This window comes from Bombus terrestris, chromosome 6, assembly GCF_910591885.1.
Source record: "Bombus terrestris chromosome 6, iyBomTerr1.2, whole genome shotgun sequence".
In the NCBI taxonomy this organism is placed as follows: domain Eukaryota; kingdom Metazoa; phylum Arthropoda; class Insecta; order Hymenoptera; family Apidae; genus Bombus; species Bombus terrestris.
In genome coordinates this window covers 21,723,341-21,748,825 of record NC_063274.1, presented here as the reverse complement: position 1 = coordinate 21,748,825, position 25,485 = coordinate 21,723,341, and the positions used below count along the sequence as shown (strand labels likewise).

At 33.8% G+C, this 25,485-nt stretch overlaps 2 protein-coding genes and 1 non-coding gene across 5 annotated transcripts; 1 reads left to right on the top strand and 2 right to left on the bottom strand.

Moving 5' to 3' along the window:
- Window positions 1-179: 179 nt before the first annotated feature.
- On the bottom strand, window positions 180-25,485 carry LOC100646889 (collagen alpha-3(IX) chain). Of its 3 annotated transcripts, XM_048406597.1 has the most exons (20): window positions 25,319-25,485; window positions 17,197-17,264; window positions 15,713-15,932; window positions 14,576-14,792; window positions 13,074-13,247; window positions 11,376-11,447; window positions 11,216-11,305; window positions 10,552-10,659; window positions 10,370-10,477; window positions 10,002-10,215; window positions 6,904-7,119; window positions 5,246-5,433; window positions 3,966-4,136; window positions 3,444-3,641; window positions 2,906-3,107; window positions 2,494-2,595; window positions 1,620-1,721; window positions 699-866; window positions 551-619; window positions 180-479 (listed from the first exon to the last, which is right to left on the bottom strand). In XM_048406597.1, the coding sequence occupies exons 2-20, from the start codon at window positions 17,243-17,245 to the stop codon at window positions 361-363; spliced, it is 2,787 nt and encodes a 928-aa protein (XP_048262554.1). In that variant the 5' UTR covers window positions 17,246-17,264; window positions 25,319-25,485; the 3' UTR covers window positions 180-360. The 3 variants fall into 3 exon arrangements, with proteins under 3 accessions (XP_048262554.1, XP_020723886.2, XP_048262555.1); XM_020868227.2 differs by lacking the exon at window positions 1,620-1,721; XM_048406598.1 differs by lacking the exon at window positions 2,494-2,595.
- Window positions 17,517-17,589, bottom strand: TRNAR-ACG. The gene has a single exon. It is a non-coding gene; the product is annotated as a tRNA-Arg (tRNA).
- On the top strand, window positions 19,479-23,501 carry LOC105666988 (bromodomain-containing protein DDB_G0280777). The gene is made up of 2 exons (XM_012319911.3): window positions 19,479-19,830; window positions 20,615-23,501. Exon 2 carries the CDS (start codon window positions 20,635-20,637, stop codon window positions 23,062-23,064), a length of 2,430 nt encoding a protein of 809 aa, XP_012175301.2. The 5' UTR covers window positions 19,479-19,830; window positions 20,615-20,634; the 3' UTR covers window positions 23,065-23,501.

Below are 25,485 nucleotides of genomic sequence, written 5' to 3'. Positions count from 1 at the left end.
TATGTCTATATTTGAGGAAATTATGAATTACGATTTTCCCTCATTTTCTTTTATTTTTGCTCAAAAAATATTCGTAACTACATTTAAAAATATATCCTACGCGTTGAAACGCTTTGGAACACACCTAGAAATTTTTTATGTATATACATATTATGTAAAGTAACTGGTATGAATCATTCTTCACTGACGAATACTTATTTTATTAAACACGCATGATCGACAAAAAGTATTCTTTTCATATGGCAGTGGTTTGAAAGATGCTTTAACTGTTTGCTAAGCGAAAGGTTAATCGTATTTGCGATGTTAACTGCTCTTCTTATATCTAAATATTTTTTTTAATTCCTAAAAATACTTATGATTTTAGGGCCCTTTCTCATCGCTGCGAGAATACTGTAAGTAAGTGGCGCTTGGATAATTACAGAATTCGCAAAATCCGGGTAATCCGTGAAGTCCAGGTGGCCCCCTCATCCCAGGAATGCCTGTTGATAAACGAAGCTAAAAATACCAGCAGAAGAATTTAAAAACGTGTTTGTAACTTTTTTCTCTTTACCTGGCCTGCCTGGTTCCCCCCGTTCTCCTTGCCTTCCAGGCAATCCAACGCCATCATTACCAGGTGGTCCTATTAACATAATTTCCGTCAGGAAGAAAGAATGATAAATTCACCGAGTGATAATGTCAAAAAAGTTTATGTGTGCTACCAGGCGGTCCTCGCGGACCCATTGGACCTTCTACGCCAACGCCTTCCTGACCTTTATCGCCCTTCTCACCCCGTTCACCAGGTGAACCTTGAGGACCTATGGCGCCTTGTGGTCCTGGTAATCCGACAAATCCACGCTCTCCGGGTAAACCTGGGAGACCTGGATCACCTGAAGAGCAATTTTTTACCAGAATTGAACTCTAATTTAATTTCATTTATTTTATTTAATTTAACGTTGAAGATGAAAAATTATACATATTATATCAAGATATTTAATACTGTAAGCTTGGAGTTGCTAACTGTTTATTAATCCAAGTACAATCTAACTATGTTATTTTTTTTTTCTAGTGTTTATCCCTACATTAATTTTTATTCGTTCATTTTCTAAACGTATTTTTCAAACGTTAAAGGATATTTCAAGTTTAAGTAGCGTATACAAAAATTGTTATTGGTATATATGATTTTTCGTTTTTATCCTATGTCTAATATTTTCTTAAAGTATTAAACATCTTTCTCGTTTGCTAAAATGTGAGTAACATTGAAATATAATTCGAGGATCGCAGCAGGATTAATATAATAAGGAATAATGAATCAAATGTAATGTAACATTGTTATTATTGTTACAGATACAGAGGTCATACAGGAAGAAAAGATGTTAGCATATTTCTGTCCTTCTTGATTAAAATATCCTGTCTACCATTTCGAAATTGAAGAAAACCGAAGTTTTTCCATTCTCTTTGTGCCAACCTTGTCATTCAATTCAAAATGGTTAACTGTCATTTCGTAACAGGTCGTATAACATAACTTTATTCAAAAAGTAAACAACATGGATAATTTCAAATATTTCAACATATCTTGAAAAATGAAGAAATGTTAGATAGAACATATTAATTGAGAAGAGCAGATTTGATCTAGTAGGTACCTGGGATGCCCTGGGTTCCTATTCGACCGGGACGACCCTGTCGGGCCAGCCCCGGCAACCCGGGTGGCCCTCGTAGACCTTCTGTTAGTGTTTTCAGCCTCTCTGTGACACATGCAGGATTCCATCATCTTTATAGATGTACACAGCCACGTGAGTTGTTAATCTCCGATCGATCAATTGTTAATCGAGCGGACGTGCGTGTACATGAATCACGTCGCTGATGAATGCTGACTCTAACTAAGGATGAAAGTGAAATTTCAAGCAACTCATGACGGAACGATGACAGCAACAACCATTGTGATGTTTCGCTATGACTATCAAGGACGCTGAAGGTATTTTTATGTAATGACGATTCATCGTCTACTATGGATTTCTGAGGAAAAGATACAGTCCCTAATCATCGTATTAAAATTACATGCAGAAATTTCATCTATATAGTTATAAATGTCATGTATACATATACTATTCTGGTACTTGATCTCATCGTCTATATATTCGCTCTTAACAGCTGCATTATCCAATTTGAGGACAAAAATTCGAAATGTTTATGAAAATAATGGGACTACAAAGAGACGCTACCTTTAGCGCATATGGGATATGTTGGAAAGAATATGAGCTACAATAAAGCCAAAAGGGAAGAACACAGGACCACTCAAACATGTTAATAATATGTGTTCTTCCCTTTTGGCTTTATTGTAGCTCCTTTCCAACATGTCCCATATGCGCTAAATATTCCTGGTAATTAGGGACTGTACTTTCAAAATGAAAGAAACACCAAAAACACATAGTAGGATAATTTCTACTATCACGTTCTACGGTTAAGGGATCAAATGCAGGCAAATGAGGTTGGTAACCCTTTTTCTCGGGGTTGTACCTGGGCGACCTTGTGGACCAGGTGATCCAGGACGACCTGGACGGCCTCGACCAGGTGGACCAGGTGGACCTTGCATCTGTGCTGCCATCTCAGTCATCTGTTCTGTATATGTACGTACCAATAAAAGGAACAGTTATCTTCTACCTTTTTACATAAACCAGCCCATATAGCTGTTTTGCCAAGAACGACCCGCGTCGTATAAGAATATTGTTGCTACAGTAATCTCGTTACAGATCATCTCAAATTTTCTTAAACGCGTTATCAACTATACTACTATTTAATTTCATGTGTCACGATAACATAATAATTTCGAATAAGTATACACCTAGTGGAGATAAGTAGGCTGTGTAATAAGTATCCAGCTGCTTGCCCTATAAAAATAGCATCACTAAGCAGAGTAGTAAATATCCACCTCGTAACACACTGGTACATATTTCTCGAATTTCTGACTCAATGATACTTCGGCCTGGCGGTCCTTGAACTCCTGGCATTCCTGTCTGCCCTCTAATCCCTGGCGGTCCTTGAAGTCCTGGAGCCCCATCTTTTCCTGGTATTCCCGGTAGTCCCATTTGACCCTCTGGACCTCGTTCTCCAGGAGGTCCTCTCTCACCTGGCTAATTTTTAGTAACAATGAATGTAACGACAAAGTTAAGAACTTCAAAACAATATTTTGAAATTTATTCCAGTGACATGTACGGTTAACTACTGACTTTTCCTTTTTAATAACAGATCTTACATATGGTTAAAAGTCCCAAGATTTTTCATATTAAAACAACTTCCAAATCATCCTACCAAACTCTGTTTTATCATTACAACACATGGACGGTAAAATTATTACCACAAAGGAGCTTTTAGGAGGAACAGAGTAATATGACAATGGGTTAAAGAATCAAACGAATATTTAACAATAATAGATATTTTTCATCTTAATAACCATTTGAAATACTTACTAATCCTGGAGCACCTGACGCACCTCTTGGTCCACTAACCCCTGGACTGCCGATAGTTTCCAATATATTATTTGTATTTAACATGTCTGAAATTGTTCCTGGTGGTCCTGCTGGTCCTGGAGGACCTGGGGCACCTGGAGGACCTGGCCGCCCTTCTAATCCTGGAATACCAGCGACTCCAGGTAAACCCGGTGCACCCTAAAAAAGCATATTTCTACCTTTTTGAACTTTTTAGATCACAATGATATATTCCGTGCATCTCAATGCATAGCGCAAATGAAGTGAGAAAAATTTTATGACCCAGAGTAAAACGAAAAATAACGAACTTGGATTGAAAGTTCCATTTTGGAGAAAATTGAAGTGAGTAAGAGCGGCAAATTGGAAAGGGATTATTCTACATACAAAAATAAATTAAACATGTAGAACAGAAATTTTGTCTTATTTTGAGTTATAGAATCTCTCCTGATTCAATTTGTATTACGAATTTTGATCCTTGATGTATTTAAGGCGTATTAAACCTACAACACTCCCAGGTAAACCGCGTGGTCCAACAGGACCTTGTTCTCCTTGATGACCTCTGTCGCCTTTTTCTGCAGATCGTCCATCGAGTCCTGGTAGTCCTGGTTTACCAATAGCACCTTCGATTCCTCGAGGACCTGGGACACCTGGTTCTCCAGGTAAACCGGGTGAACCCTATAACAATTAAATTAGTATTCTAATTCATTACTCAGATTGAAATTAAACTAAATTTCAAATTGTCTATTTACATAGTAAGAATCAAAAGAAATTCTAAATGCGATAAGGAGCTCAATTTTTTCAACATCTTACATTCGAATGTTCGATTATCCGAACAGTTTTGCAGTTCGCGATCGCGAGAAAGCGCGCCAACGGGAGTCATAAATTCCCGTTACGATTATATAATCGGCACCACGAAGTGATCGATCCCTATTTCGTTTAGGATAATAAAGGTGGTTGAACTGATTATAACATTGGAGTAACAGGTTACAATGTAACACTTTTTCCAATAACCTGTAGACATAGATAGTTATGCTCTATGTGTATAGATATAAGTTTAAAGTGCGATAGTAGTGGGTGATAGGTGGTGCTGCTGGTGTGCCGCCACAAGTTAAATAGATGACTAATCTAAAGATAACAAACTAGTCCAGAGATGTTGACTGATCTAAGGATGACAAACCAAACAAGTTCGGTGACGATGCTGTCGCAGAGGAAAATTATTGCTGGGTGTTGGTTGTGTAGCGGCATTCGACACCAACTAGTGTCAGACGACAACAACGCAGTGGTTAGCGCCTTAGGTTACGGACGTTCGGGACCCCGGGTTCAAATCCCGGCGACCGTAGTCCGATTTTCCTTTCCGCAACATCTAAATTAGAAGAAAAGCAGCAGTACCTCGGTAGCGACATCTATACCAACAGAGTAGCACTATCACCATTAACAAACTACTAACTACTACACCTCAGTTGTCTCACCACCGGTTGCTTGCGGATGAAACGACCATTGAACATGGGAAAAACCCGACCTTCGCACTTTTTACCTGATAGAGCAATAACCATAAGGAACGTCTCGAGTTGAATATATTTTATAACAATTAAGGTAAAAAACAAATGCTTAGTTTTATGACAGTTCTTTAGAATTGTTGCGGTCCGATTATTTATATTTGCACAGCTAGTGGCCGCCTCAACCGAGGGGTGGATCCTGGATTAGGTACAGAGTCACCGGAAGTAATACTATTGTTGAAGAATTAAATTCGGGATTCAAATCTGAAGTTGAATATATAAATTTACCTGTGATCCTGGGGGTCCTAGAGAACCAGGAGCGCCATCCTTTCCTTGCAAACCTGGGAGACCCGGTGGACCAACAGGACCAGGTTCTCCTTTCACTCCTGGTAAACCATCTTCTCCTGGTGAACCACGGGGACCTTCAGGACCAGGTGGTCCTGGTAGAATGGAACCGACCATCGAACCTGGCAAACCTGAACAAATAAATTAAACGTATTAAAGATTTTGATACCAAGATATGTGTAGCGGCACTCGACACCAATTAGTGTCGGACGACGACAACGCAGTAGTTAGCGCCTTAGGTTACGGACGTTCGGGACCCCGGGTTCAAATCCCGACGACCGTAGTCCGATTTTCCTTTCCAAGACATCTAAATTAGAAGAAAAGCAGCAGTACCCCAGCAGCGACATCTACACCCGCAGCAGAACCCATCTCGGCCTCTACAGGCAACAGCTACAACTATCACGACCTATACACCTCATATGTATTACACTCCTCGCAAGACATCTGCACTTCATCCCGCGCGGCTTGACAGCCAACGATCATCTACGTGCCGTCCTTCGAACCCTCAATAAGCCCAAGGACCCACCATAAATTTGAACTCCTAACTGTATTGTTCGCGTATATGGTTTAAGTCAATCTGTTTGCCCGAAAAGATTTTCTGATCCTAGAAGTGTTTTCGGCTGGTTTTTAGAAAGGTCCTTGGGTTTATTACGCGCTCTTAAGAATTACAGAGAAAGCGGGTAGTGGTCTAACGCAAAAAGCGGAGATGTACCTAACGGAAAATCCGGGTTTTTTCCATAAACAATGTCGCCCATGAACCACGTTGGTAGAAGGCTTCTTTCTCGTATCTTCCTTCCCGACATTGGTCATAACCAATTGGCATCGCGGATCAGTGCCCTCACTTTTCTAACTAAAAATGTAAGCAATGAATCCGCGTTCTTCGTTCAAAGGGCACACCCATACCGAGCTTTCCTCCGTAATCACATCAGAACGAACTTCAGAGTCCCTATAGCTCTCAAAGTGTCTAGCTAGTCAATCAAAGTCAACATATACACGGAGTCTCTCATCTACGAGTAATCCTTTTCTTGGTCACCTGTATCTTAATCAACGGCATTACTAATTTGTGTGATTGTACAAAGTGTTGGAAATATACATTTTTATAACTCTGTGAATCACAGTGTTATACTCCAATAACCACCCCTATTATCCTAACCGAAATAAGGGGATCAAACTATTCATGGTGTCGATTATTACAGTCGTAACGGGAATTTACGACTTCCGTTGACGCGTATTCTCGCGACCCCGTCTCCCCGCGATAGCTCGAATTTATACCAGGTGTGTGTTATCTTTAATTTCTCAATGACGCATGCAAAATTTTTCGTCTGTAACGATTAATATCAAAACATTATGAGATCAGGATATGCGGTTCGTTGAAAATAATTAAAAATCTTATGAGGTTTAGTGTGTAACAAAGAAAAACTATTCCATACTAAGGTCGAAATGATAACACACTCTGTTAATATGTTTAGAAATTGCTGAGCTCATAATGATTTGATATTATACGTTACAGACGAAAAACTTTACATGCATCATTGAGAAATTAAAGATAACACACCTGAGTTATCTTTTTGACGAGGAGTGTATATTTCAATCTAACTTACCATCACGACCTGGTTCTCCAGCTTCTCCTTTTTGACCCTGAATTCCAGGTGGTCCTAGTGCACCAGCTTCACCACGAAGACCTTGCAATCCCTGAGGACCTGGTACTCCCGGGAATCCTATTTCTCCTTTAGGTCCAGGAAAGCCAGGAAGCCCTGATCTTCCTTCTGAACCAGGAGACCCGTCTTGCCCTGGAAAACCTCGTTCTCCTGGCTCACCTTAACATATTTTACATCGATTATATAGAAGTATCTGACCAAGTCCTAATATTATACATTATCTGCAATAATTTTGTTGCGCGTTTCAAGTCAAACCATTAAAGGAATTTATCCCGAGAAATAGAGACTTCGATGGTAAGGATTAAAAAGGGAATTTCAAAAGATTGTTTAAATGTTTGTACTAATTGCTAGGATTTACTACATCACTTATTAACTATTCACTTAACTTTAGATTTAAAGTACAGAATCAAAATTTAGACTTAGAATTGGATTTAGGAGTAGGCTTGGACTTAGTTTTATTTCTAAAACTTACAATTACTATAAATAAGTAGGATATTAACATTAATTGCTAATTTATCATCAAACGTTTAAACTAGATCATTTACTAACGAAGGATTAAAATGCTCACGATTAGATACACGTTAAGAGTTGTTACATAGACATCTCTATCACGAGAACGGCATACATTTAGCAATTAATAAAAGGAATGGTTTACGGGTATTACAGCAGATTGCAACAAATTGATTTACAATCGCTTCGAATAGCTGTATTTAGGTCGACGCGACGTCAATATGCATGTTAATATATTGTTTTCATTTCACCCATCAAAGAATACTAGGATTTTAACTTTTGATAATAATGATACTTTGCGATATCAGTACTGAAATTACAAAGTCCAAAAGGAAGAATCGACAAGGACAAAATATTTATTATGTATCTTAACTATCAACAATAATTTCTCCAGAACGTGAGCTTCAAATATGGGCTATGTGATATTCATGTAGCAAGCATTAGGTGTATACAGATAACACTATAAATGTCTAATTTATAGTTTATAAATAGATTGCGTACTTTTATACATTTACGAAGAATTTTAAAAGTACAAAAGTGCGTAGGATGCAAATAAGGTACAATAATCTATAGAATTTCTAAAGTAGAATGATCGTTATAACAATTAGTAGACGTAGTAAGCCTTTTTTAGGTTCGATTACTTCGGCTATGTTTATGAAAATATAAATTTACGTACATTTCGTATATTTATAAGAGAAGAGGAAAAAAGAAGAAAAGAGTAAAATAGAATAAGTGGAAATATGTTGGTTGGATAGTTGAAACCATTACAACAATTGCTCTCGACCTTTAAATATGAGGCTGACATACTTTATTAGGAGGAATTATTCCTTCAAAAGTGTCAATAACCTTTGGTAACATTATGATTAACACATTAACAGATTCAAAGGGTTCGTTATTCATTTACAACGGAGAATCAGTGTACACTTCTCATCAAAAAGACAACCCAGGTGTGTTATCTTTAATTTCTCAATGATGCGTGCAAAGTTTTTCGTCTATAACGTTTAATATCAAAACATTATGAGCTCAGGATATGCGTTTCGTTGAAAATAATTAAAAATCTTATGAGGTTTAGTGCGTAACAAAGAAAAACTATTACATACTAAGGTTGAAATGATAACACACTCTGTTAATATGTTTAGAAATTATTCAGTAGTTCATGATCTATCAATGAGTAAAGGTTACAGTACAATATTATATAAATTTGTAAGTATGGGACGCGGAAAAAATTAAACGAGTCCGAAAAAAAGCAATTTGTTGAACTAAAACAGCAACAGTTATTAGTAGCTTAAATATCGAAAGTAATAAGATAAAGTCATAGAGTAATATACAAATTCTTAAAAAATGTCGAAGATTATGGCAAAAAGACGAAAAACTTTACATGCGTCATTGAGAAATTAAAGATAACACACCTGCATTATCTTTTTGACGAGGAGTGTAGAAGTTATAATTACCCATATCTATATCTTTCTAAGAAACAAAGTTTAATTCCTATAAAATGTTCATTTTTGTAGCACAAATTATATTAAATCAAAATAATCATTACCAAATGTTTCTTATTAGTCAATATTATTTTACTCACTAGAAGAGAGTTTTAAAGAGCAAGTTATAATCATCTATAATGTATATATATATTGTATACGGAAATTTTGAAAAGAGTGTGAAGAGCTTCCAGGTAATTGTAAGAAAATGTCGAATATCCTTCCTAAACGAAAGTATATTTAAATTAAATTTAAGTAAAAAATCTAAAGAATATACAAAGAGTACGTAGACGAGCACTCAAAAAGTCCCTGCTCTTATATGTGGGAAAGTATGTTGACGGGGTAAAGGTATGTGAACTCGTCAGTAAGTTTAACAAAGATAGAATGTTTTTGGGGCATTGATCTCTGACAGTTAGAGAAATTTTGACGATCCACGAAAACAGAGTGATACCTGTGTGAATACGTCTATACACGTTCGAGTCCAGTCCATACAATACTACCAAAACTGTTCAGACTCAAGTTCGTCGACCGGCGTCAAGCGACGAAAACAGTGTTAGCTAACCGAAAATAGAATATACTTTGTCAATCGATGAGTTACCGATTAAAGAAATAAATTCAATCATGAAAAAGCGATAAAACTAATAAATTTAAATCTATTCCCCCATGCAGAAGCTAAATTTTTCAAACATAATCTCATTAAAAATATATTTTTAATTCATTTTCATAAAACATTCATTTTCGTAATATAAATTATTTTAAGCAGAAATATTTGTCACCAAATATGCAGAAGTGCTTTGTTGAAGAGAGTAGTAATTAACTATTTTATGCTCACTACCAGAACAATAATGTGCTTAACGATGAATCAGCGCGTGCACGTAGACACACAACTCCACGCGATTTTCTAACAAGATTAAATTAGTTTACGCGGATGTTCAAGGATTACTTATCGGATAAATCTACGTAATGGTATTTAACGCTAACGTTTAACATTTGACACGACCACACTAATCCTTGAAAGAAAAAAAGGGTTAAAAATAAATATCGAACCACTACCTTTTTGACCTTGTTTCCCTTCGTCGCCGCGTTCTCCTTGTTCACCCTTCGAACCCTTTTGACCTGGATATCCCGGAGACCCTGGTGGGCCTACAAATTTTGGTATAGCATCACGATAGTCACTGATCTTTCCTGGTGGACCTGGAGGACCTGGATAACCTTGTGGTCCCGGAAGGCCTTGGTCTCCTTTCAACCCTGGAAATCCCATGTCCCCCTATAAAATACAAACTGAATGTAAATATCATAACACTAGCACTCAGTGACTCAGGATCAAATGGCAGCCACTGTAAATGTATTCTACTTCCAGTGATTTCTCAAAATGTCTTGTAATAATGTTTATCTTACATATATAAAAATAATAAACTCACTCTTTCGCCATTTTCTCCTTTTGCTCCAGGTAGTCCAATTTGCCCAATAGATCCTTTAGGACCTGGATTTCCGGGAAATCCACGTGCACCAGTGAATCCTTGTGGTCCCTAGTAAGTATCGTAATATCGTAAAGTAGGATAAATAAAAAAACATAAATAAGGTTATATTTATAGGAACGCACTACTTTGCCTTGCTCTCCAGGTGATCCGCGTAAACCCGGCTGTCCAGGTAAGCCGGGTTCTCCAATAGGTCCAGGTGGTCCGGGTAATCCGGTTAAACCCGGTAAACCCTAAATAAATATTATATTAGATAGATAGATTGTATTGATATTAGATAATTTCTACTTTAGGAAGAAATAGACATTTGGTAGGACTTTAAATTTCAGATGAAGATGATAATAAGTCTTTCTAAAATATTTAGAATAAATAGATAGGAAGAATGTATATGTAATTCCTAAATCAAATAAAAAAGCTGTTTAGACAATATGAAATCAGTCAACAGTTTATTGTATTTTAAAGTTTCTCTCATATAAAAGACAGAAAATCTGACTTATCGTTTCTTCACTATAGTCTCATTTAGAACTATGTATACTTCAATCTTTTGTTGCATTTACTTTCTTTGAATAATATAACAAAGGATATCTCCATTTATCTAAAAATAGTTTTAATAGTATTATCTTATACTTAATCTTATGGAAGGTATTAAAGAAGATTTTTAAATCAAATTAGCATTTAATATTAAAAGATCTGATTCATATGTGAACTTTATGTAAATGTATTACTTGGACAATATCAAGTGTCAAATCAGACGGAAATATTTATCACTAAAGAGAAGCCCTGACTCACATTAGTGCCATTAATTCCCGGTGGTCCCTGTGGACAGATAATTTCGCAGCCAGGTCTTCTCTGAGGTAATAAAGGGCTGCTAAGGCTCTTCTGCAATTACGTTAATTACAACCGTGGGATCTTAATGGATTGCGAAGTTGTGTAATATATATAGACTTACCGGCAGTTCCTCACAGGTCTCTCTCTCTGGCCTCGTAGGATCGCAATTTAAAACCATCCACTGAATATCGATCTAAAGACATATTTTCGAGAAGAAGCAAATATTACGTTAAGAGCAAGAAGTAAAAACGCGAATAGACGAACACTCGAAATGAGCTCTTCACTCTACCCTTTAAAATGGCATCTTAGAAAGAAAGCCCAAAAATCTTCTTTGTAAAAAGAAACTCTATCAGAGACGATACATTACTTATTAATTTTTATTTCTATTCATTCATGGAATTAAGATGGTCCTTGAAAAAGCATGTTTGCACTCTATACTTTAAGATGGCGCGTTAGAAAGCACTTTGAAAATCTCCTCGCAAAAAGACTCTCTGTAGGAAATAATATATTATTCTTCTAGAACATTCTACTTGAAAATCAAATAAAAATTTCGCTATCGTACTAAATCATTTCTTATGGTATTTATTAATTCTGATTCATATTCATTCATGAAATTAATACCGCTAACAATATTCGGAAAGCATTTTGCATTTTATATTTTACAATGGTCGTCTTAGAAAAAAAAATACTTTATAAAACGAAATTTTATGTAATCTTTAAAACGTATTATTAAAAAATCGATCACTTTATCAACATGCTACGTTATTTACAGTTTACGGTTTATTTTTAGTTTTTGATGTTCCGCCACGAAATTGGTCTAATAACGCGTTCATTATGTTTTCCTGTACGCGTTGCGCTTCTAAACTTTGTGCGTACTAAATCTAACTTGTCCCAGTTATGTCTTAGCCTCGTTCATTATATAGTGTTTATTAATTAAGTGTTTCTTAATTGTCTCATGCGACGGATACATTTCTCGCATGAACCAGCGGGAGTTATCCCCCGCGAATGTGTCACGGCACAGTGTTCTGTGAAATTCGCGTGTTTTACGTTACAATCATACGCCTTTTGATCCTCGCTCAGTTGATCGAAATTAGTCGAATAAAAGATCTAAAAGACTCTTCCGACGTTCCGGGAACATCCATTGCAATGTTTAGTGAAATACGGTCATGTGGCTATATAAGAATACTACCATATATATGATACAATACAGCGTATCATAGAAATCAGTTATAGCTTTGTTGTTTACATCTCTTGTTCAAAAAATATTTCTTATTCGTTTTTTCTAAATTTTCTGTTTGTCTAATAGATTAAAGCTGAATTATCTCATATATTCATATTTGTCAAAATGTCCCTGTTATAATTAATGGGCTGCAAATTTTTATGCATTTATGGAAAATTAAAAAATGCATGAAGTATATACAATATGCAAAATTATGTAAAATATTTAATGTGATTTAAGTTTTATTCCTTTACTTACTTTTACATAATAGGAATTCACATCAATATTTGCAGTCTAATAATAAGACAATAGCCATTAAGGTAGCATATTTTGTATAAATTATCCTCCTATGCAAATCGTTTTGACTAATTTAAATATTTTAATCATTCAAGTGTAGATTTACATACACGATTTCGTATTATTTCATAAAAAATTCCGCGGTAGGTCATCGATAAAATAATGTCGACAAAATAGACGATAATTGCATACTGCATCAAAATTATCTAATGAACGCCGAGTTTGCAGTATGCGACGACACTGCTGATCTTACCTCTCCTATGTACAATGTACGCAATGTCAAAGGTGAACGATCGAACTTACCGGTACAGTAACATTTTTGCTGTGTGATATTTTCGATATCGATATGTCGCCATCCACTTTGATTGTTCCTCGTGGATCCAAGTCTTGTGTGTCAATGTATTCGCAATCTATATACACCACCAGCCTATCCTTGAAGACTCCAACATTAATTTTGTGCCAATTTTTGTCGAAGATCTGTTTCAATCAAACGTCTTACTCAAATTTTTTGCCAGGCAAATATTAAACTTATAATAATAAGATTTATTTTCTACCTACTCTAATTAAAAGGCTCATAACAAAAATGACCCTTGTCCGTTTCCGTCTTTTTTTTCAAGAGTAACGAAAGGATACTTTTGTATTTTTAATTTCTATTGGACGCATTTTAATCTTTTCTAACTTACTCAGTATATTACGAAATATTGTAAGCAAGCTGTAAATGTATCTGTAATTATATCATTTAGACAGAAAGAACTATCTTTAATTATATTACGAAGTTGTGAAATTTTCATAAACGTTGTTTTGTTGAACCGTTTAATTTTTATCAATTTATCATTTATCATCTATCAATGATAAGTCAATTTATCATAATATCGATTCCATTATGTTGTAAATTTCGCCTCTGACGAATAGGATACATTATTGTATAAAAGTCAAAAATTTGACAAGAATTATTTTTCTCATGAATCCCTCAATTCTTTTCTCCGCTATAAAATTCTATTAATTCCCAAGATATTCAACGAGGTGTCTTTGAACAGAATTCTTTTCTTATTAAATAGGTAATCTTGAGCAATCAGGAGGCAATTTTCTGCTGCTGCATTCAGAACATCTCCGGTTCATTAAGAACGCGACGCTTAACATTTCTTTGAAGCGTTATAAATGACACGACGAATGGTATTCCCATCAGTATTTTTAATACTATACGGATCCCGAACGCGTTCTTTTGCGTCAGGTCTCACTGAAAAACCTCTAAACTATTTCGCACGAGGCTTATGCAATGGCCTGTGACACGATTTCCGACGTCAAGATCTGATTCATACGCCAACGCAGTTTCTCGATTGATATTTGACAGGAGGCTTGAGTTTTTACATGAGAATGCCGCGAGATCGTTGTTTGAAATATCCGCGGTCATGCTCGTCACTCGTGGCCCGTTTTAATCATCACGCGATCCACGATGACATTTTTAAGAGGCGACTGCATTAAACAGGGCTTGATGTGACAACCATCGAATTGATTACTGGAAATGCACTTGGCTTGCCGATATTTCGCTCTACTTTAAATACTAATCTAAGAAACTTTTCTACTTACAGAAATGAACCTAATTAACACCAACTAATATCATTATTAAAATCTAATAGAATGTCATTATCAAAATCTAAAAGAATAAAAGAAATAAATAGGAAAATCTAAAAGGATAAATATAAATTAATCTAAGAAACGACGCTACTTCTGTACTTATAAGAATCAACCTAATCGGCACGAATTAATAACATTATCTCTAACAATGTTGTAAAAATTTTACTCACACGATCGGCCGAAAACGACACCGTTTCCAGTTCCCCTGTCTGGTTCTTCACGGATAAATCCAAAGTCTGAATTTTTGGGTTCATTGCGATTAAAAACTGGGGCTCGTTTTCCATGTCGACGATTCTGATAATGTGCCAAGTATACTTTGGCAGTTTTCTGGCCCTAAATGTGCAAGCCGTGCTGAATTCCTCTGGCAATCCGTTTGGGAGTATAACTCTGACAAACAATATAAAAAAGGGGCTTTGTATGTCAGTATACGTGACCATCGAATTGGTCAGTTTTGTAAATTTTAACGCTAACCGTACCGGCACTCCACATATATCTATTCTTATCGTAACTGGTCATTTAACGTTGTCAACAAATAACGTTGTTTTTTCGAAAAAAAATTGTCAATTTATTGTAGGAAATAATGCACAACATAACTTTTTAATAATAATAAAATAATCAGTCAAACAAATAATCAAACAAATCATCCTCACTTTGAAGTTGCTCATTTTCAGACTTTGAACTTCGTTCGTCTGAACACTCTTTACCTATATTTTAATTGTTTTTCAATAACTGTCTCACTGAACGTGTGGACATATTCAGAGATAAAACAAAATACAAAATGTACTGAATATTACGAGATTTGTTCATTCCTTGACGTATTTGATTTCTCGTTGGCTTCGATCTGTACTTTGTAATTCTCAAATGATATTGCATTTAGATTTCGTTTAGCTATAGAGAACTTATTATGAAGGGAGTATATTCTTAAGAAATATTTCTCGAGAGCCTTCGTTAAGACTCCGTTGTGTTAAGGCGTTACTACAGATGTACGCAACTATAGTTGATTAGATCTTGCTCGACTTAAGGTCCCACGTAGAGAACTTTAGAAAAACATGTAAATTTGTCGACCGGTCAAGTGGCCGGTCACAATAAACAGGTCAGGAGATAAATTTTTCTCGATAAAAGAAAAAGCAAAAAAAAAAAATTGGGAAATTGATTAATCAGATAATATAAGAATTTAAATAAAATTAGATAAATAAAAAAATAACAATGAATATACAATTTTAAATTAAATTTTGAAACTGGTCATTTGACCGGGCTTCGTAAGGTTAGCGTTAAACGTCGTTGGCAAATAGGTTGATAAAATTTACTTGGTTGGTTGAGTGATGTCTGTATCTTTTTCCAATCGGTAGGCGATTTGCATACGATTGCTACCTCTGACTCGCGTCACGCCAGTGTAATGTGTCTCCAAAAGATCTAGTTTCAACTTGCTGATGAAGTCGAATGTTTGAAGATCGTCTTCGCCCTGTTTGTATCCCTCGCATGGTCCACGAGGAGAATTTAAGATTGTTTCCTCGCCAGATGTATATTCTACGAATGTCCAAAATATTAGAACCTTGCAAAATATTTAATATTTTATTATTTGTGTCTTCCTTTTAAAACCATAACTATTTTCTTTCTATAATACTTTTTTGTAACTTCCTATCGTTTCAGGTAAACATATTTTTAGATAAATAATATATGTAGGTCACAAAGAAAACCATGATAATATTATCTTATGATGGAGCAATATAGGTTGTTAATGTCTTAAAAAAAATTTTGGTAGACTTAAAACGGAAAATCATGCGTATTATAAACGATTCTTTTATACTTTCCTGAACATACGAAATTTATTAAGAATAGGAAAACAGGATTGGATCTAAAAGTGATCTGATGATTATATAAGTAATTATATACATTATACGTGAGCAAGATTATTTTTATCGAACAAAGTCGATACCTATTATTACAATTACTTTAGAAACAATTGATAAAGCGAAAAGCGATAGTTAAAACACACAGAAGCGCAATAAAGTATGTGAGAGAAATACACATATGTTCGCATATTGATAGTGTGGGGTGACATCGTTAGGAAGAAATGATGCCCTATTGTTACACAACCCAATAAGTTTCTACTTGAATTATTCTGATGAGGCGTTGCTGATGGTATTATTCTCACGATAATATAAGCATTATTCAAATACAATACAACAATTGCATACATACCTAAGTATGTATACAGGGTGTTTCAGAGCTCAACCGACAAACTTTGCCAACATGTTGATGACAGGCACATTAGTATAGCACTTTTTGCTCGAAATGACCCAAACGTGTTGACAAAATTGAGATCTGAAACACACCTTGAGATGACCGGTAACGCTTATGCGATATAATGATAAGTTAAATATAAAGATAATAGGCGAGTAATAGATATTATCTTATGAAATAGAATTTTGTATGTGCTTCATTTTATGAACCTCTAACCAGAAGCAACTCATCGCTGTTTTAGATAAATAAAGGAAATGCTTTCAACGAGACATATGGTATAGTGTTTCTGAAGGCTAAAGGGGAAAGACGTGACAAGTAACATTTCCTCTTTCTGTTTTCTATAGAACAGCAATTTTGTAAATCAGTGTATTGAAAACCAACCGAAGAAAACAAAATATGAATGTTGATGAAAATATACACATCCATATACATATATAGCGTAAATATTAGTCTCTTTCATGTAGTTAACATAACGAAAGGTTTACAACTATAAACTTTATTAGTGACATTAATTATATTTAAATATTAATTATATTTTCAAACTTACTCGTACGTGTGAATTGCACAAGCACGAATATCCATATTGAGAAGTACATCCGCAGATCCAAGTTGATCCTATAATAATACATAGTAAATATACATAGTTTATAAATAACAAATTCTATAACAACAATATAACACGAACAATAGATAGAGGTAGTATTTATCTGTGACTAATTTTTGTACGGTCAAAACAAAAATAACAGCATAAGTAAGTTACACCTCAACATATTGCTATAAAATATAAGTGGATCAAGGGCGTAAAATGTTCTATAAATATACATATATTATTATTAATAACACAATTTTATAGAAAAAAAGTAGTGTCGATCCTGCCAGGATTCGAACCTGGAATCTTCTGATCCGTAGTCAGACGCGTTATCCGTTGCGCCACAGGACCTTAGTGATCATAAGCTTTACTCTTTATTATTTAAACATAACAATAAATTAAAATTTGGGAAAACATCTATAATAAATTCTCATGTAGGATCTAATCAAGGCATTCATCGAAGAAAGAATTGATGCTAAAGATAAATACGGCCCACTGTTTTACCGTACGTAGAAAAAAACACGAATGAAAGAGAAAGGTTCGAAAGTTATCTTGATAAAGGGGATATACCAGTGAGGCAATACTAATGCAACGATAAAACTTTCTTATTTTTAATTTTTGTTAAATAGAACTTTTGCCAAAGTAATCGTAAAGTTTTTCAAATTAAAACAAGATCAAACACGATATAATTTGTAGCATGTTTACTTATTTAATGACATAAACTTATATTCTTTCGTCTATTAAATATCTATGTAAAAGTTATTTAAACTATATCGTGTTTGGTCTTATTTTAACCAGAAAAATTTGACAATACGTGAAAATCTGATTTAAAAAAATTAAAAGTACAAAAGTTCCATCAGTATCTCATGCGCATGTGAATTCGGATAAAATTACACTACTCATCATAAGTCGTCAAACTTCACGGTATATGAAACAAAGGGAATAGTAGGGCCCCTTGCGGAGAATTCCCCCCCATGGTGGGAATGACGACCGAATGACGACCGGATGCTGAATGAGGGAGTTTTACCGAGTGTAATACATACATATATGGAAGTACTGTACATATTTTAATTTTATTTCATGGTTCTTTCTCACAAAAAATTAAAAAAATAATAACCTTCAAAACAAATAATCAGCAATTTGATATTTTGGCTTTTCATTAAAATTAAATTTCTTAGTACAATTTATTTATTTATAGTAATATAATTTATTATTGTTTTATCTAATACCAAATATTTACATTTAATGTCATATTAATGTTTGATTAAATATTTTTGACTTATGATTTTGTGAATAAATTTAAATAAACTCTTGTGTATTATACGTATATATGTTTTTGGTGAAGCATGTTTAGTCTGGTACAGTGCATCCATGATTATCTCCATGTAAGTTGATACAACTTGATAATTTCTCACAGCATAATCTGCCTAAACATATATATATATACATATACACATAATATGTATTGTGTATCCATGTACATATTTTCTCATAGTATTTGAGAATATAATAGAAATAAATTTATTAGAATATGGATGTGTAAAAACAAAATATATTTATAATATATTTATAATGTTTTGCAACATATATTATACAATATTAAATATATGTATATCATATGTATATCATAATAATTATAAGCACATTTTCAAATATAAAATATAAACTTTTACATTATTAAAATTTTCTTTTATTTTTGCTTTTAGAAAGTCTATTTGGAAATTATTCTCTTCAATAATCAAAGACATTAAACATTTTCAGGTATAAGTCAGAAAATAACATGAATAAATTCGTATAGTCTGAATATATCTCAATAAAAGCTTTATTTCTTTCCTTTATAAATAGAACTTTAGTTGGCATGAACATCTAAATTTATGTTCCGAATGGTGAGTAAGTAAAGAAGCACATAATAATGAAGATACGTAAATGTAAAGAATATTCTTCTGAATTTACTTTTTTTTATTCTTATACACTATACATTCGTCTTGTCTCTGGTTAAACAGTAACAATACTGTGTGAGAAATTCTTTTTCGTTACCGGCAACAGCAAGATAAATACATACATATATGCAGCATTAGTCAGTTACAGCATAGTATAAGTGAAGGCAACACAGAATAAAATAAGGACGGGGATTGGTTGTGTTATATACAACCTTGCTTCTTATTGGTTGAACGTCGTGGGTCTTATCGGATTACTTGACTATGAGTACGTGACGTTGCCACGCTGCTATGTTGGGTCTACCAAAGTTTCAGTTTTCTGTGTTGCGTTGAATTGAATTGAAGGAGAAAAATTTGTAGATGCGTTTTTATATTTTTATCAATTAGCCGGAACCAATTCTCTTTGTAATTATGGCCAAAATATCAGTCTTATAGTCATAGCAGTGGGGATAGTGTTTACATTCGGCAACATTGGAATTGCGCCATCTCATGCAATTTTTTTTCACGTGATGTATACCTATATCGTAAAATTCATAGAGTTTCTCAATACTTTTTGGGATGAAGGTTTTAATTCCTTCCCAACAATGTGATATGATGATGAAGAAAAACCTCTATCTGTTTGAAGACTTGTATATTTTAACCAATATTTGTTCTTGTAAGTACTGGATTTTTACAGAATATTTAATATTTTTAAGTGTTTATTACATACGTATAATAGTAGAAAATAAAAGATAAATGTTACTTATTTATTTAATTAAAAATAAAATAAATTATTTAATTTGCAAAAGATGTAAATTCCTTTTTTCCTGTTTTTACAAAATAAATAATTAACGGGAGAAATAAAATAAGTTTACTATTTTAGTTTATAATATTTTATAAGATATTTTATAGTTTTGTAGTTTTATCTCCATTTGATGTATTTCTAGAAAGCATCTGTAGAAAAATGTATTTCTATCAATAACAAGAATATTTTTAAAATCATAGTGGACATTTTTGTTTTATTCTTTTAACGATGAATATAAAACAGATATATTATATCAATTTATTTTAAAAATAACCGTAATGAAGAGGCAACACTAAAGAGAAAGTATCTCATAAATTAAACTCATATTATAAACTTATATTAGTAATAAATAATAATGTATTAAATATATATTAATATTAAATCCATTCCTATCGTTACAACTCGCGTATTTATTACATCTTGATCAAACACATTTCTAAATGTTATTTTCATCTATAAACTGAATGAATTAACTTCGACTTATGACACCCTATACGGGCTAAACGTCTATTGTAAATATTTGTGACTATTATTCATACATTCTCTATATCGAATAATAGTTGTCAAAATACTACCATACTACTTTTATATCAAATTTATCACTTATTAATTTCCAATGTGAAAAATAATCAGTCTCATCATTTTATGTTTCCAGAAATTCATTACTTTTAGAAGATGGCGCCACATATACAACGGGACTACAACGCTATTGGAGATCCAGGCAGATACTCACTGAGGACACTCAGGCATGGTGAAAAAAATTGTTTCCAATCACACATTTTTGACGTGTCTAAAATAAACAGCAAAGAGGATTTCTTTCGTTGTATTGGTCTTCAAATGAAAAGATTTCAGTACAAGTATAGAATGTCAAACAGTGATCGTAAAATTAAAAAGATTAATATTCCCAGTGGTGTAACATTGCGTGATTGTTCCGTTATTATCCTGGGGAACACATGTAAGCTATGTGGAAAGTGTTTTAAGTGTAAAATTGACTTAAATAAACATAATTTGTTAAAACATCAGACACATGAAAAACTTGGTAACACGACTGTGAAAGAAACTCAATGTACGGAGAAGGAAATCGAAATCTGCAAAAATTTTCCAAAATCTTTAAATCATTCAATAATCAAAGCTAGTAAAAATTTTGCAACAAAAGAACACAAAAAATTACGTTTAACCTTGAAAATAGGAGAGGAAATTATCGCCAAAATATCGGTGAATAGAAAGCACTTGAAGAAAGATAACGTCGACATGTGGACTCAAACCGAGTCGAATCGTGACATTGAATTAATTGCGGACATGAATATGTATGAAAGTGTTGCTTCTCGTATCGATCCTCTCATGTTCGGTAATAGTCCTTACCAATGTTTTAACCCGTCTGTGCACACGGTACAATGCTCGAATCGATATTTGGCTAGCAACATTGTAGCAAGTACACAGGCGGTTCGTGAGAAAATTATAACGCAGGAGGAAACTAACTCTTCGCACAGGTTGAAGGAGTCACGCGATATATCCGCAAATGAAAAATGTGGCGCTACTCTTCGTGTTACACCAAACTCATCTCTTGAGTTAAATTTGTCATTTGTGTCTGAAAAATGCAATTTACGTGAACAAGATCATGTTAAAAATGGTAATTCGGAGGAACTTTCTTCAACGCATTCAGATGATGCTTTAATATTCAACGAAAAGTGTAATAAATCGCAATTCACCGTAATATCAAAGTCACTGTCGGGTTACAACAACAAAAATGATAATGTTACATCTTTATCAAAGAATATAAATACTCGATCAAAGAATATCATGCAAATTAATCCAGAAAACATTGACGAAAATGAGGAAACAACAAATCCAGTCCAGAAAGATTTTATTATAAACAATACAGAAAACTATATACTAAGAAAATTACAGGATGACTCTAATGTGATACAGGCAATACTACCGGTAATCGTGCCAATAATCGTGCCAAATGGAAGTGTTCCTAATACACCTATTAAACTTATGATACAATCAGCGTCAACAGAAGAAAAAGAACAGCAACTGCGGCAAAAGCAGCAGCAACAATTACAACCAGATCAACAACTGCAATTGCAACAAAAACAACGATTACAAGCAGAGCATCAGGAACAACCACAGCAAAGTCAACAGCAACAACCACAGCAAAGTCAACAGCAACAAGAAATTACGGAAACTTTCTCTCTCCCCACCGAAGATAATTCCAACGATGGAATGCAGCAGTTGAAACTTCAGAAAGAACAGCAATTACAACCGGATCAACAGTTTCAACTGCAACAAGAACAGCAATTACAATCGGATCAACAGTTGCAACTGCAACAAGAACAGCAATTACAATCGGATCAACAGTTGCAACTGCAACAAGAACAGCAATTACAATCGGATCAACAGTTGCAACTGCAACAAGAACAGCAATTGCAAATCAAAGATCAGGAGCAACTACAGCAAAGTCAACAGCAACAACAAATTATGAGAATTCCTACTCACATCGCGAAAGATAATTCCGATGATGATGTGCAAGAAGTATTGCGAATCGTTCGGGGACATAGCACTGCGGATGTCAATCACGAGTCACCAACTCGGTTCGAGCGAGAGATGTTGCTACATGTCGCCATTAGAGATATGAAGAGAATGGAAGGAGAAGGATGGCACTTGCTAGAGAAAGTAACCGACTACACAGGAAGAAAATCGAAATCTAGTACCAAATGTAGCGAAACGAATGAGTGTATCAAAAAAATGAAGAAAATAATAACTGAATTGGATTTCGACTGTAGAAATTCAACCAAAGAAAAATACATTTCCCATATGAAGGAGCACGTTGCGAAAGTGCAAAGTTATAATAACATAACAACATTATGTGGATCTGATAGTGTAAAGGAAAATTTAATGACATGTAATGAGAATATCAATATAACATCTAAGATGATAGGACAGTATAATATTAATCATCATAAGGGAAAATTCGAAATAAATAACAATACGCAGAGCATAGAAGAATCTGTTAGCCATTTTCTTGTGCCTTGTTCCGGCGACATGGAAAGTAGGAGTAAAGGACCGATCATAATAGATCTAGTCAATGGTACCGATGAATAGCAATAGAAACTATTGGATCGGTAAATAGCAAACATAGCTTCATGAGAATGGTGTCGAACTGTGGCCAACTATTGCAATGGTGGATATGTCCTCAGAATATGTAATATTCATATATTATGAAATGAATAAGTTGAAGTACTTTTAATGTCGGCAATTATTCAACTTTCATTACTTGTAACGTTATCTTTCGTTATATTATGTTTTTTTTATATTTCATAAATTACATATACACGTATGTTAAAACATATATATGTACTGATCGATCACAAGTTCAGTATGTACTATGTTCGAATTAAATGAACAGGAACTGCACTTAAATGCTACTTAGTATTATCGCTGCCAAAATGATCCAAAAGCTACTTATGTTTGTGTTATACGTATCTTGACTTTGAATTTAGTGCAAAGTAAATAAAATATAGATATATGTATGTATATTATATATGTTTATTTATGTTTATATATAGGTGCTTAGTAACGATGAAACGAAATTTGTTAAAATATTTTATAAAATATTTACCTAAATGTTCAAGGTATGTGTTTTGTATCAGTATTATTAATTATTACAGTAATAACCACCCAATTTTCATCTTTTGTTATTTCATACTAGATTATTTACATTGAACAGAGTTATACTCTGCTGTACAGAGCTATAATAATACATACATACGTATAGTAATTTAAGAATTTTATATCTTTTTTTAATAAATGTTCTTCGAAATGGAGAAACACAATCCGAGTTTTTTTCTATCACATCATGATAGATACACTTTAGAAAGTTATAAAAAAATGTGCTTCATACAATCTAAACAAAAATATAATAAAACTTATTACAATCGATATTATTGAAATTAGAAAAGCACAGAAATTATTCGCCCTTTGAAACAAATATGTTGTTGAAAGTTCCAGTTAAAATTTATCAACAAGGATATTGTCGTTTACGATCAACGAAAAGAATTATCACTTGCTACAGCACAATGGAGATAATGATTTAAGATTTAAAGATAGAAATGCTCCATCTATCACTTGCGATACGATAGAGGAGGAATGTAAATTGAATACCTACACAACGATTGAACACTAGCAAGGACATTGGATTACAGTGGCAGTTAAGGAATTTAAATTTCCATCAAACCTCTTGATTTTTTCGGTAGGTAAATTAATATGCGTAAATAATAAAAAGCACAAAAGTATAAATGGAAAAATGATATGTACTTCAAAAAAAATTGAAAGTCATTAAATATTCTTAATATATCTAACTTAGACATGTTTACGAATGGACTCGAAAAAGACGATTGAAAGATAATTTTATATTTTTGAATTTGGAAATGTTATTTTATATCGTTTATATCGACTTTATAATCTTTATATATTTTGCAATATTACACGATAATTTTTAGAGTTGATGACCATTTTTTAATAATAACAATACAAAACTTTAAGCCACACATTCAATTTACATTTTAAAATACAGGAAAATGACATCAGCTCGAAAAATAATGAAAAAAAAGATCAAACACATCTGGATTAAAAAAACATTCTCTAAAACTTAGGCGTGTCGACATTCTGAAATATTTTATATACATACGTAAAACAGTATTTTGTAAAACCTGGATATATCAAGATCTATAGAAAAGTGTCCTGTAGAATCGAAAATGGGGGACTACAAACGATGGCACTTATTTTCATTTAAAAAGTGTAAAATAATTTCTCCCAATTTTACCTGAAATAGATTTATGTATCTAAATTCATTAGAAAATGGGGAAAAATCAATTAATTCTATTTGCACTTTCCTTAAATTCATATAATGTAACTGATGAAAAACAGATTCTGTCGTCTTCCATATCTAGTTATTAAAACTGCTCGATTTAAACTGACTTTTATGTTTTGAAGAGAACCAAGTGTTTTATAAATGCGGAACATCATCTTTATAACATTATATTACCGCAAACTATTCTATTCATTCGAAACAGGTTTCTTAATACAATCAAAAACCAACATTACTTCTTCATCAATACAATGTTGCCTATGTGCAATATCCAGCATGAAAGGGTTAAAGACAAATCACAAACTAAAAATTTATTGGTAAAATACTATCAAATAAAAAGATCTCGAAACTGTATCAACGAATTCGAATTACGCGTGATCGCTCAACCTCTCGATGCGGATAGTTTGACAAAATTTTAGCACGTGCGAGAGTCTACATGCTACCGGCTTGTTCTGAAGAAACTTTTGGACGCGTTGGAGCGCCTCGTACCTGAAGTCTTTGGCTGGATGTAAGTGCGCTACGGCTTCCGATAGTTGCTGCTTGGTCAGCGGAAGTCAATGGACCGGCATATATATTCCGTGAAGGGTTCGATATGTGTCACGCGTAATATCGAAAGCACAATTAAATTACAAGACGAGGCAACGCATTGCACGGCT